General features: G+C 46.6%; 1 protein-coding gene across 3 annotated transcripts in view; it reads right to left on the bottom strand.

Moving 5' to 3' along the window:
* The window catches only part of LOC135907566 (telomere-associated protein RIF1-like), a 307714-nt gene that overhangs the window by 212990 nt on the left and 80459 nt on the right, over positions 1–14265 (bottom strand). For all 3 annotated transcript variants that reach the window (XR_010566054.1, XM_065439245.1, XM_065439243.1), the window contains exon 13: positions 4512–4663. Coding sequence is in view for 2 of the 3 variants with exons in the window: in XM_065439245.1 (XP_065295317.1) it covers positions 4512–4663 (152 nt within the window). In the remaining variant the exon portion in view is untranslated. The remainder of the gene's footprint in view (positions 1–4511; positions 4664–14265) is intronic.

The following is a 14265-nucleotide window of genomic DNA, read 5'->3' on the forward strand; positions in this document are numbered from 1 at the left end:
ATACCAAGCACCTCGGCAAACGTGGTAGGCACAGGCACGGCGTCTGTGGCGTCGTCGTCCTCGTTTGATGTCGCAGCGGTGTCGGCACTAGGCAAAGCCTCCTCGATGGCGTCATCCAGCGACACCTCGCTGCAGATTGCAACATTGTCGTCGGCCTCCATGTACTCGGCAAAGGTAGTGGTGAGGTTTAAACCTTCGAAATCGTCATCGGCAAAGCCTGCATTGGCCTCGAGCGGCATCGAGGTTGTTGCGTCCCCAGCAGAGGAGGCAGTCTTTCGCTTAAAGCCACAGTGCTTGAACGAGTTAGCGATTGTGCTTCGCGACACTGCGTCGGTAACGAGCATGGTAACAAGTAAAATGCATGGTAACGAGCACAGCGATCTTTTTTTCCGACAATCTGCGCTCCATAGCTGCCAGCCGACGATGCACTAAATGCTTCCAGCACCCTTGCTTGACACACTTAATGATGCCGAAGATTTGGGCATCTTAAGGCACGGGGCAATGCTAGCTTTCGTGGCTCCATGCCGTATTTCCACTTCCTCGATAATATTCAGCTTATCGCTAAGCGACAGAACTGTCTGCTTTCGGGACATTGTGCGTTGCATCGCTTCACACAACTGCTCTACACAACTCCACACAACTTCTTTTGGTCAGTGTCCGTCGTTTTATTGCTTCACGTTTCATCCCAACCAGACGGGCTTCCATCGAATCCTTGACTTACTCAAAACCTCCGCTGAACGCTGGTCACTAGGATTACGACAAAGAACACATGCGATAAACCTAGGCCTCTCCGCGATACCTTGTCAGCGATCTGCTGCTGGGAAACTGAAAGGAGAGAAACCCTTACTCAGTGCGACGAGAGGCGACGCCGCTGAGAAGAGAGGGAGGAAGTGATGGTGGAGAAGAAAAGGCACTATGTCAGCACAGCGGGCGTTGCAGGCGGCTGCTGGTGGTGGGGAGAGAAATGAACGCGTTTCGCGAGGGTCGTCGCATAACGCCGGTCAGGCGTAAAATTTCGTTGGATAACTGGGGTACATAATGCATTGCTGCTAATAGGGATTTCGCCGAGACTGCGCTAATCCGTCATAAAACCTGGGTCATCGCAAAACCGGGAGACGTGTAGCCGGGGTTCCCCTGTATTTAGTTTTGTTTATTTATTAGAGTGTGATACTGGTCCAAGTTTTGTGTGGCGTGCGCAAATTATAACAAGGATAATTTTGCTTATGCATGCAGGCACATGTACCGTAAAAACCGGAATATAGGTCGAACTCCCGTATATAAGCCGACCCTCGACTTATATACCGGACATTGGCGGAAAAACTAGGGAAGTCTTGTAAAAATGGGCGGATGAAGTAAATAGCCGCCTTCACCATTGCCATCATCAGCAGCGCGACGTTGGTTCTTTATTCTATGGCATGGCGACATTGTGGCACCGGCATTCTGCGTTTCCACTGTCGCAAAGTTATAATAATTAAAGGCTGAATTTTCATTTTGTTTCAAAATGAGCGGAAGCCGACGTCAATTCACCGTCGCCTTCAAGAAAAAGGCGATTGAGTACGCGGAAGCCCACGGCAACCTGGCGGCACAGCGCGAACTTGGAGTATCCCAAAATAGCATTCAGTAGCGGCGCAGGTAAAAGCAATGTATTACAACTTGCAGCAACCAAAAGAAAAACGTCATTTCGTGGCCGGATCGCAGCGGACTGCAGAACTGGAAGGCAAGGTTGCGGAGTCCGTCCGAGAGCTGCGTGTAAGATAGCTGCCTGTTGTCGAATGCATTCGTTTGAAAGCGGTAGAGATCGCACGCGCCTATGGACTGGACAGAGAGAATCACTCGTCATCCGACTCTGTTCCAACGTGTTGCTCTGATTCGGAGTAGCGCTTGCGGACTTCGTGCCCTTCTGTGTACTGTACACCCGACGAATTTTTAACAGTATCGCGTGACCGTCGACCCGCGTGTTTGTCAGCACCTTTTATCATCACGGCACGGAGCGGCGAAATAGCGAAAGTAAGGGCATGTGTACACATGCGTGTATCTCGTTTGTTTCGCTGCTCAGCGCCGTTAATACGGTGTTGACAAGCACGCGGGTCGATGGTCGCGCGATACCGCTAAAAACATGGCCAGGTGCACATGCGAGCAGCATTTAAATAAATACTGTCACCATTGTGCAACCCGCTGAGTCGCATTTGTTTATAGGTAAGGGTGTCATGTCTTTCGGTACTTTTGCCACTGAAGAAGATTTTTTTCATTTTTAGAATTCGTTAGTAGGGGGATCGACCTATATTTCGGTCCGACCTATAGTCCGGTTTTTACGGTACTAATGATGTCAGACACTCAGATGCCACCTTAAAGGATGTCGAGAGGGCCGCCATGACGCGATTCCACCGTGCTGCTGAGCGACTTGCTGGGCAGCAAACATAATTTTGTTTATTTTTACTGTCGAATATGATCATGCTGAAAGTCAGTTTTCTTGTTGCAAATTTTCTGCATTGCCTGTATGAACGTAGTTATTTTTTTCACCAGTGTTTTGTTCTTTGCTTTTTTTTAATGTGACCATTTGTCAAATTCAGCGCCATCATCTTTTTTTTAATGCGTTGTTTCCTGTGCCTAGCTGAAATTTTCATTTCCTCAAACTTAATTTCTTTACTGGTGCACACAGCCTGCAGTGCCTGTTTAACTCTTCTAGTAGAGCGGAATTAAGAGTTAAGAGAGCACAATGAAGAGTATTAACTGCACCAATGGTTCATTTGGGAACACTTTTGCACAATATATTTACACTAATAAACGAACCCGGTTACAACTACGAATACCCCACTCTTTTTCACGTAGATTATGTAATCATTCAGTTTCATGCGCATATACGGTAAAACAAATTCATTTAATTCATCTGCGCTACCACGTGCCATTCGTCTCTGGAATGACCTTACTGATAACAGCCTCCATATCTACCTAATCCCGACACTTTGTGCTCTCAGTTACTCATGCTTTTCCCATTTAATACCATTCGCGAGTGACCAATCTAGTGTATTTTATCGTGCAATTTTGCCATGTAGTATATCATTTTCATAAACGGTTTTCCTTTGCTCTGTTAACAGTAAAAAGTGTTCGTGTGCCTTCAGATATTGCTTTGTATTCCTAGTGCCTTCAATATTGTGCAACACGGTAATCTTTTTATAGCACTAATCTTGTTGGAAATGTGTACTTTTTATACCTTTACTGTTTAATATGCCCCCCTTACTTCATGCCTGCCATAGGGCCCGTAAGGTTCTTTTGAATAAATAAATAAATAAATAAATAAATAAAATGTTTAAAATGTAAACAACAACATACACAAAAGCACCTTAGCAAGTAAATGCAACTTTAAATTCTGTACTACTAGGTGAGTTAATCAGGTTGTGCTTGCCAGTTAGGAAATAAGGTTCCAGGAAATCAAAATTTCTCTTAGGCACAGGAAACAATACAGCAAAAAGAAAATCAATTTAAACTTAGTATTATCAGTTCCTGTGAAGAGAATATGTATTAATTATATATACGATGTGTTCATCTTACATATGGGAAATGCGCAATAAAAATTACATTTCCTTCTAAAGTACAACTCTCGTGAACTATTGTCTAAATTATCAAGCATCATTCACAATGAACTTAGTCTCATACTCTTACAACAAAAAAAAATAAAGAATACGAAGAATGGTTTATACATTCATTTTTCTGTCTGAACATTTTTAAGATGCACTGCACTCGTCCCATTGCTTTTTCTATTATTCAGTTCTGTTCTAGAACTGTTACAGGATGATGGCCTTGAGGGTTTTAGCGTTTGCTCTTTTACCTGTTCTGCATCCTGAAAGCATCTTCAAGCTGTTGTTTCAGTCTTGGAATTGAAGCATGAATGGCAAGATCCATTGTTGTCCCATTTTACGATGGGAACTTCACACAGTCAGCGCTGTATAGCTGGATGTGTGTGCTTCTGCCGTCGCAGCACTGTTTCCAGTGTTTTCAAGATTTGGTAAACATACACACAAAGAGAAAAACGACAGAACCACTGAAGGCCATAAGCCAGCAGTCTTGGAGAAAAATCAGGAAAAGTGAATTACATCTGATACACTGAAGGCGATTAAAGTAAAAAAATTTACAAGAAATATTCAAATTTCAAAAAGACAATTCTTTGCATTTATGGGTATGTACCCTTTAAATGCTGCAAGCACTGGTAATTTCTAGGAACAGTGATATATGTAACATCCTAATATGATCCCAGAATGTCCCGGAGAGGACATTTAATAGACATCCCGCAGATGTCGTTTTTTGTCTCATTTGGGAGGATTTGGCGATTTGAATGAGCCATCCCTGAGGCATCCCCCGCCTCCTAAGCAGGACACCTAAAGGACATCCAAAGAACGTCACTGCGTTGCCTGGGAACTGTTTGTTCAATATGTCAAATTTTAGACCCTATCAGACCCTGTGCTTTACTTGTGAACGGGTTACGAGGCTAGGATATAAGCGGCACACTGTCAAACCTTGCAGGCAAGTGGTGCCACCAGGAGCCAGTCGGAGAGGCCGTCCAGAACGAGCTTCAGCAGGGCTGCAGCGATGGGCACATTCTCGGCTATGTGGGCCTCTGTTGCACGTTTCAGCAACAAATGAATCAGCAGGCAGCCGAGATCAGGCGCTGTGAACAGGCATCATCAACAATAAGAAATTAACACCGCCATCAGTTTTCGGAACCAGCCCCCATTGATAATGCAAACCGTGATAATATTTCTCCAAGAATGCAACACTGCTGGTTAACCCATCCTGTTAATAAGAGCACTGCCTTTGACGAGGATAAAAACGGGCTATCTTCATCACAAATTTCTTCAAACAGCAATCTTTCAAATTCCAGTCATCTTGAAAACCAAACCACATTGGTGACCTAGTTTTTCCTCTCCCTGTCATACTACTTCCTTGATTGCTCTCCCTTGCAAGACTCATGAAATTTCAAACAGTTATTTTGCTGTGCCACGAGAGAAAGTCCAAGGCCTAGAGCAAGCAAGTAGTTTCTGCTATATCAGGCCATACAACTACCTAAACTCAAGAATGTTATATTTTAGCTATTTCTCAGTTACTTATAGCACTTGAAGGCATCCTCTACAGTCTTTAAATCTAGGGAACTGTGTGCTACAAAAGCAGGCAATTACAATAACTTAACTGGCGAGTGCGATGTCAGGACAGCATATTACGCATTCATATTGACACTTTCTATGCTACGTACATAGTTCTGTATTCCAGACATGCGTTGCATCAGGGCCCAATTTGGTTTTTCATTTGTGGTCAATTATTGCTGCCTCATGTGGAACAGTGATAAATTATGATAATTGAAGTTTATTGGTGCAAGAGCATCTAAGGTGTGGGGATGCGCGACCCTCGCGCATCCCCTGATATGTTGTTTTCCCGCATAGCTCCCATCTCCTGCAATTTCGCTTCGCCGCGTGGCCCTGCGTGACGCCCGCAGCAGTCGGTCTGGTTGAGGTGCAGTACGAGAGATGGCGTGAGTGTTGCACTGCTAACGCCTAACGCCACCTCATGGCGGGGTTACTTGGGGGCGCAGGGGAGAATAAGCTGGGTCTTTGGCAGCGGGCCGGCAAGCGCTGCGGACGTGCCGCGCGTGCGCCGATCCATACTTCTGCGAGACCGTCTCGCGTGGCCGCCTTCGAACACGCCACCGTTTGCGTGACCGTACACGCGAACGACCAGGCGTTGGGATCCAGCATGGGGCGAACATATTCACTCGTTATCCGGTCGCAGTGAGTCAGACTTCTAAATTTGTCGCGAGCCCATCGGCATGTTTTGTGGATGGCAACTCGGCTAGCAGGCATTGATCTATGAAAGGTGCAATAAATGCCCTTGTGATTGTTTGCACTACTGTGTTGTCGTTCCTTTGTCCCAAGAGCGGGTGTGAGAACCCCACATCTGGCTGCCCAACGTGGACCTCTTGGGGCATCGGACGATAGATTTAACAGTTTTGCTTCGTTTGAGACCTTTGTTTGAACCGAAGCACAGGGCTAGCGTGGATTTTGATCACTAGCAACGGCGGCGTGCTTTCTTGAGCGAGGTGACGGTGGCTGTAGTGCGTTTGAACATGTCAACGTGCTAAGCCTTTTCGCAAGTTTTTTTTTAATGACATTCGTCGGTACCAGAGCCACGTGGTCTGCATCCTGGGAGAGTGAGGCTTAGCGCCCACGGAGCATTGGCAAGCCTTAAGTGAGCGAGTACGGAAGCCTCGTGGGTAGTCCGAATTTCTTATGTAAATAGCTTCTTCTATCTCTGACTCTGATGAAGTAGCGGCACTGGGAGCCGGGTGGCTGCGGGCCACGGGTGCTGCTACGAGCTGACTGGTATTGCGACCTGGCACCAGGCGCTTCAACACCGTCTGGGACGGTGCGCACCGTCAACTCGGATGCTGTGTGCACCGAGCGGGGTAGGACCACCGAACAGAGCTGACGTCTCCTCGCGGCTGCCTGTTTTGCGCCCATTTTGGGTGTTGTTTTTGGGATGCCGGTTGTTGTCAGGCTAGCGACGCTTCAGGCCTAAGGCTTTACGAACCTGCCTGTCACACGTGGAGGGACACAACCTGGTGGACCGTGGCGTTGAGGTGTTGCACTTTGCTTCCCTCATTCCAGTTAGTCTCGCACGAATTGAAATTACTCGTCCAACTCAAGGAAGCGAGCTTCGTTCATGTGAACATAGCATCTGAGTAGTTGCCCAATCTTTTGCTAGCAGAGTTGAACATTGTACCCCGTGGGCAATGTGCATGCATACCACTCACTCTCGGTGAAGTTCAGGAGATCAGATGAGGATATGTAGGACGGTAAGGTTCTTACCGCAGCATGTGCACGTCGGTGGGTCAGTTGCCATCAAGAGATATTTGTGTGTGCTATAAGTGTGTCCTATTCTGAGTCGTGCCAGGCTGACTTCGGTAGGTCTATCAAGCTTCAGTGGGAAATATTTGGTTAACTGCGGTTTAAGCAGGTGCAGCTTATTTTCAACTTCCTTGTCCCATTCAGCTTGCCAATCTTTACGGAGCACCTTTCATACCGCAGGTTTCATATCTACACCAGGTACACAGCTTACATCAATTGTATCCCGATGAGCTGCTTGTGCAGGATTTTTGTCCACCATTCCATTGCTTGCGATTGCCAGAGTGGCCTGGCACCCAGCATACAAGAGCAAGGTTTTGTTTATATGCTACGTGAATGCGTTTAAGGAGCTGGTTTATTACAGGGTTTTGGCTTACTTTTGCCACAGGACTGGGCTATTACAACGCTTAAGGAATCTGTGTATATTATAGACTTTTGTATCTTGTGCTGTACTATTACAGTGATCAGAATACCGTACACTTCCGCTGTAAAGATGCTGCTATGGTTACACAAGGTCTTAGAGTTGGAGAAGTTTGGGCCATGGGCTGCACATGATACCGAAGTTGCAGACTTTGAAGCATCAGTGAAGAATGCCATAGATCTATACTCGTCTTAAAGGGCCAAGAACTGTTGCTGGATGAGGGCACTTGGACAACTCTTTTTGCTAAGCTCTGTAAAGGACAAGTCATAGGTGACTGTAAATTGCTCCCAAGGTGGGATGGGTTCAACATAGTTGCTTTCCTGCAGATCTGTGAAAACTACTCACAGTTTTTCTGCAACAGATTTTAGTGCTAACGGGAATGGCGGGGCATGTGAAGGCCTGTTCAAATACAACTGATTTGTGGACTGATCACTTACGAGTGCGTTGCGTTGATGTTGTTTTGCGACATGGCTCTTATCGCATAAGCGACTCCGAGATATGCACGCTGATAATCCAGTGGCCACTGATCCGATTCTGCATAGAGACTTTGGACAGGGCTCGTACAAAAGGCACCAAGTGCTAGGCGGATACCTAAGTGATAGACAGGATCGAGTAGCTTAAAGGGAAGCTGAAGAGTCTGTTGAATTGAATAAGATGCTCATTTACGGAAGCGGGAACCTTATAAACCATGCAGATAAAATGTTGGGAGGGATTTTTCACTTGGGAGCGGCGTAATCGTCGGTTAAATTTGCGCTGTCCCTTCGCCCCCCGTTGAGTGCCGCACGCTGCTGCTGACGCTGACGATGCGAGCGGAGACCAAAAACCGTGGTGTAGTGACGTCAGCACTGGTGTTTCGTTCCTTCGCAGTCTCTATGATCGTGCCTGACCGTGCTTGTTTCTGCGTGCATGTCGTCGTAATCTGCTTCGCTCAACCCTTCATTCCTTTATTTGTGTGTATGTAGAGTGGTAGTTGACGTGTGCAGCATCAATTGAAGTGGTGGGCCAATTATGCCGGCATTCTGTGCAGCCTACAGTTGCACGAACAACAGTGGCCGCGACGATGTTCCATTACTTCCTGCAAGACAAGAAGCTTTCAGCTGTGGGGATGCGCGACCCTCGCGCCTCCCGATGTTTTTCCCGCATAGCGCGTCTCCTGTGATCCCGCTTCGCAGCGTGGCCTATGTGACGTCAGCGCGGCCGATGTGGTTGAAGCGCAGTCCGAGAGATGGCGCTAGTGTTGCGCGGCTGCGGGGTTACCCTCGGCGGGAGAGACAAGGCGCGCTCTCTTGGGTTCGAGGCAGGGAGCGGGACGGGCGTGCCGCACGTGCAGCGCGGCTCTTTCCAGGCGGGTCGACACACGGCGGGGACGTCTCCCGCGTGCGCGCCACCCATGCTTCTGCGAGACCGCTTCGCGTGGCCGCCTTCGAACGCGCCACGATTCGCGTGACTATACACGCGAACGACCAGGCGTTGGGATCCAGCATGGAGCGAACATATTCGCTCGCAAGGACGCGGTGAGTCGGGCTTCTAGATTTGTCGCGCACCCATCGGCATGTTTTGTGGATAGCAACTCGGATAGCAGGCATTGATGTATGAAAGGTGCAATAAATGCCCTTGTGATTGTTTGCACTACTGTGTTGTCGTTCCTTTGTCCCAAGAGTACGGTGTGAGATATCCCTCATCAGACCCCACACAGCTAAGTGGGAGGCTGCTGTGAATCGAAAGAATTTCAAGCACTCAAGAACAACAGTGCTATGCTCTAACCACTTCTGTGACGAAGATTACTACCAGAGTTTATCAATCGTGCGGGAATGAGTGAGAGCACGGCTTGCTGCTAGCAGGCTTTCTAAACACAGCACAAGAAGGTCGGGGCTACGAACACACAAAGATATGTTGGGTGCCGTCGGACGGACGGATGGTAGCTGGTCTTGGAAGACCTTATGAAAACACGAACTCGTCCAAACCTAGATTTTGATTTACTGCTAGCTCCTTCATGTTAGCATGCTGAACGGAAGGTGTTCATCTCTCACCCTTGACGCAGGTTTCGTCACAAACTGCCGTTAATTTTCTATTCGCACGTGTGTTGTGAAACAGCCTACATGCAGCTACTATAACACAGTGCAAGTGTAAAGTTTGCATGTGTTTGAAAGCTGGCACACGCCAGGACGCTGCGCTCCCCCTTCTCTCGTGCACAGAGAGAAGCCAGCTGTCTCACGTAGCCGACGAAATTCGCCGCCTTTACAGCTCCGGTAATGAGCAGCGGGAGGATGGCGCACTGATGAAGGTCACTACACGTGCTACAAGAGCCGGAAATCTTTTCTCGCATGTAAACAGTCTGTGTAGATTACTGACAGCTTAGGAGCAGCGCAGAAATGCCGATGATCGCATCATGCGGGAACATTACAGTACAGTTGTTTGACCCAAAACGAACTCACTGAATCGCTGAATGCAGCTTTGAAAAAACATAATCACCGAAGAGCATTTCTAACACGAGGAGATGCTAACACTTCGCGTTCGTTCGCGTCGAAAGCATTGCTTACTACCAGCATCTTTTGCTTCTTCGAGAGGCCAGCTCCTCGCAATCGGCTCATACATGTAGGGAGCAACGCCGAACTCCTCAGAGAAACGCAAGCTGTTAAAATTTACCATTATCGTCTCAGCAAAAGAACAGCGTCGAACCACCTTGCACCATCCTTCATGTGTAGCCGCAACGGTCGGTCCGGGCGAACACCATTGTTGACGTCACTAGACGCTTGACCAATCATAGGTGGTAACAAGGCGCGCGAGCTGCCCCGAATCTGCTGCTGTACTTTTCAGTGAAATAAAATCTGTTCGAGCTTTCTTTCCCTCAATTTCGATGCGATATTCAAATTCGGAGGGTTGAAAACCATTACGTACAGCTCTTCACTCATTTTTTCTGTGAAACCTTCCAGCTTCCCTTTAAGTGTTGTCTTTGAGGCTGACTGATAAACAATACATCCATAGTCTATGCATGACAACACAAGGCTTTTAAAGAAAGATAGGAGGCAATACCTATCTGTTCCCTACGACTGGTGAGATAAAATCTTTAAAAGGTTTATAATTTTAAGACATTTCAGCTTCAACTGTTTTATATGCTGCATGACGGTTAACCTAGTATCGAAGATTACACCCAGAAATTTTTGTCCTTTGCTATTTAGCAGGCTTCTGCCATTCATCGTAATGCAAAGGTCAGGACATACTCCTCTTCGTCTGGAAAACAGCACACAGCTAATCTTCTCTGCACTAAATCTAAATCCATTTTCTCTGCCCATTTCGAGAGCCGATTAACACTTAACTGTATCTGGCGTTCACATATGGACAGGTTGCAAGATTTGAAGCTGATTTGAATGTCGTCCACATAGCATAAGACACCATGGATGGTATAACAGAGCGAAGAGAGTTCATTTTAATTATGAAAAGTGTACAACTTAGCACTCTTCCCTGTGGTACACCATTTTCTTGGACAAAAGTGCGCGATAGTATATTGGCAATTTTTATGTGGAACTTCCTCTCAGATAGGTAATCTTGAAAAACGTTCAGCATACTACCACAAATTCCATAGAATGACAGGTCTTGAAGAATACCGTATCGCCAGGAAGCATCATATGCCTTCTCAAGTGACTCAAGGAGAACAAGATCATCGGTTGTCAACCTCGCTCTTCGGAAGCCAGATTGGTGACGGTCCAATATACCATTATAGTTCAAAAAGAACACAAGGCGATAGTTAATCATTTTTTCAAATACCTTAAATAAACAGCTAGTGAGTGCAATTGGTCTGCCACCTTTAACTAAGGAAGGGTCTTTGCTCTGTTTGAGTATTGGCAGGACTGCTGCCTCCTTCCAAGATGAAGGTATATGACCAGTTGCAAAGATCTTATTGTAAAGACCTACGATGCAATCTAGGGTCTCACAAGGCAGATTCTTGATTATTTCATATGTTATTGTGTCAGAACCTGGAGCCGAGCTGTCACAAGAGCCTAGGGCAAGCTTGTGGTCATGAAATGGTAGTGGTTTGTTGTATCATTCTGATGAGTTGTTTGGACGCAGAATATTTTCAGGTATTTTTTTTTTTTTTATGGTGCAAGAACTTTTCGGAATAATTTTCCGAGCTTGATACCCTCTCAAAGTGCTCGCCAAGACTGTTTTGATCTTCTATTGTGTCACCAGAGCCAGTGAAGAGAGTAAAAGGATTTGGACGTTATCCTTTTAGTTTATGTACCCTGTTGTATACTTTGCTAACATCCATGTATGAGTTTATTGAGGATACGCAGCATGTCCAGCTTTCTCTTTTGGATATTCGGCGAATACAGCGGCCAATTGCTTTGCACCACCTAAAATTTATTAGATTTTCTGTTGTAGGGTAGCGTGAAAATTTGCTCCATGCTTTGTTCTGGCGTTTCTTTACAATTTCATATTCTTTGTTCCACCACGGTTTTGGACTGACTTTATCTGTGCAGGACTGAGGTATGCAGTTTCGAGCAGAACAGAGGATGTGTTCAGTGATGTAGCTGGCCAGTTCCTCTACACCTAGGTGGTCCACATCTTCCAGGCGCAGTTTACATATGTTTCTAAATTTCGACAAGTCTGCACTATGAAGTCTCGATTTTTTAGGGTAAGCTGGTCCATCGTGCCACTTTGTTGTTTCTAGGAGTGTTGGGAAGTGATCGCTCCCATGTTGATTACTAATAACTCTCCATTCCAGGTATGGAAGAACTGATGCTGACCTTATCGCTAAGTCTATACACGAATATGTGTTGTGTGTAGAACTGTAAAAAGTTGGCTCTGTATTGTTAAATAGACAGGCTCCAGATGAAAGAAGAAACTTTTCTATTGCCTGTCTCGCATCACATCTTGAGTCACCCCAGAATGTGCTGTGAGTATTGAAGTCTACGATTACTGTACAGTAGAACCTGGTTAATTCGAAGTCCGTCGGACTGTGAGAAATCATCGAATTAACCGGGTTTTCGAATTATCAAAAATGGTCGAAAAAAGAGAAAAAAACGTACGAAATGTGGCTGTATCAGCATTGCACCTTCATTTCACCTGAAAAACGGTCACTTGAAGTACCGTACTTACGCTATTGTAAGGCGACTCGAAGGTAAGTCGACCCCCCATATCACGTGGCAGGAAAAGAAAAAAGAAAAAAGGAGAGCATACTTGAGGGCGCATTCGTTAAAGAAAATTTATTAGTAGCTGACATGGTCACTGACTACTCATCTTCACTAGTGCTGCCATCGTCATTGTTGCTACGGTCCCACAGCGCATCATCGTCCTGCAAAATTTCACATTTGGCAAACGACCGCACCACGACATCTTGTGGAACAGCAGCCCACGCCGAATGCACCCAACCACACGCAGCCATCAAGGAGGCTCTTTTGACAGCTCCGGTTGGTGTAATTTCGAGGTCTTCTGCCGTCAGCCACTTGTACTCGCAGCAGAGCAGGTCCTTAAAAGGCACAGATCCGGGCTTGTTTCATGACCATGTCGCACTTCACTTGCAGGGACCAATTGCGCATTTCAGCGATGTATGCCGCAAGGTTAGTCTACAGATACGGAAAGCGTCCAGATTTCGGCACGTGGGAAATTCCTCACTTGCCGTCGCAGGTGAAAATTTCACTTCGCTGCAGTCGCCACTCTAGCACCACGCGTTCAGAAACATAGAACTTGCGGCCCGGAGTGCAGTGATTTGTTTCTTCGGCGTAAAGGATGGCAGCCCTCTTGAACGCTGCTGTGAACGAGTGCCGCACGATTAGTGGGCCTGGAGCACTCATGATGACTGAGGAAGCATAGAAATAGCCCGTAGCCGGCAGTCAAGTGGAACGCGTCAAACCAATGCCTTTCATCAAACTATAAAGACAGCTAAGTGCAACAGGCAAAGAGAAACCCGCGAGTGGTGTCTGCTCTTCCACGAGCTACCGATGCTCCCCGCAAGTTTCGCCGTACTAAGGGTGCTGCCGCGAATGGAACAGCGGCGCTTCCATCAACTATTGACACCCCCTCACGAGTGTTGTGTGCACTGTAAAACTCTCAAAAACGTTGAAAAACCCTTCTGAAAAGCAAACAAACATGTGGGATAGCGAAAAGCTATGGGTAGGGCCATAGAGCAAACATAAAATTCTAACTACTTTGTAGCTCCCATTGGTCTCGCTTCTTTGGCGGTGCCATGTTTTGGTTTGGATTGTAGGTCGACCCCCCACTTCAGATGTTGAAATTTAAGAATGTGGTCAACTTACAATCGTGTAAATAGGGTAGTCATCGATGCGTGACTGCTTGGCGCGGTGGTTAGCCGCACCGTAGGCTGCATCCTCCAGTCTGCTTACAGTGCGCAGCAATTCACTGTTACTGCGGCTACACTCCACAAGACTGTGCACAACGTTCACCGGAAAGAGAAAGTTGATTCAACATGCCGCCTGGCTGCCAGTCCAGCAACTAACTATACTGGCCTCAGAGACTGGCACACTAATCTTTTTTTTTTTTTCTTGCAGATCACGGAGGCCATGGTTTAAACTGACGTATTATCCGGATATGGGCACGCTGGCTCTTCAAATTACCCGGCAAAATTTGCATGCAAACGGTTGGGACCGTCGAAACCCTTCGAATTACTCGGGATTTCGAATAAACCGAGTTCGAATCAATTAGGTTTTAATGTATAGGGTTCAGGAAGCTGGTCAATCAGCTTTTCAAATTCTGCAGTGGCAAACCATTCAGCAGGCGATATATATGCGGAGCGAACAGTTATAAGTTGATTGAACAATATAGCCCGAACAGCCACTGCTTCAAATGAACTCTGGAGTGATACATGCTGGCATGGTGCAGACTTTTGGGCTATGATTGCCCCACCACCTGAAGGAGAATTACCATTATTTCGATCTTGTCAGTGACAACGGCAAACTCCTGAGGCATTTGTGACGCTGCCCCTTGTCGCACCACCTC

The sequence above is a fragment of the Dermacentor albipictus genome, chromosome 1 (assembly GCF_038994185.2).
Source record: "Dermacentor albipictus isolate Rhodes 1998 colony chromosome 1, USDA_Dalb.pri_finalv2, whole genome shotgun sequence".
In the NCBI taxonomy this organism is placed as follows: domain Eukaryota; kingdom Metazoa; phylum Arthropoda; class Arachnida; order Ixodida; family Ixodidae; genus Dermacentor; species Dermacentor albipictus.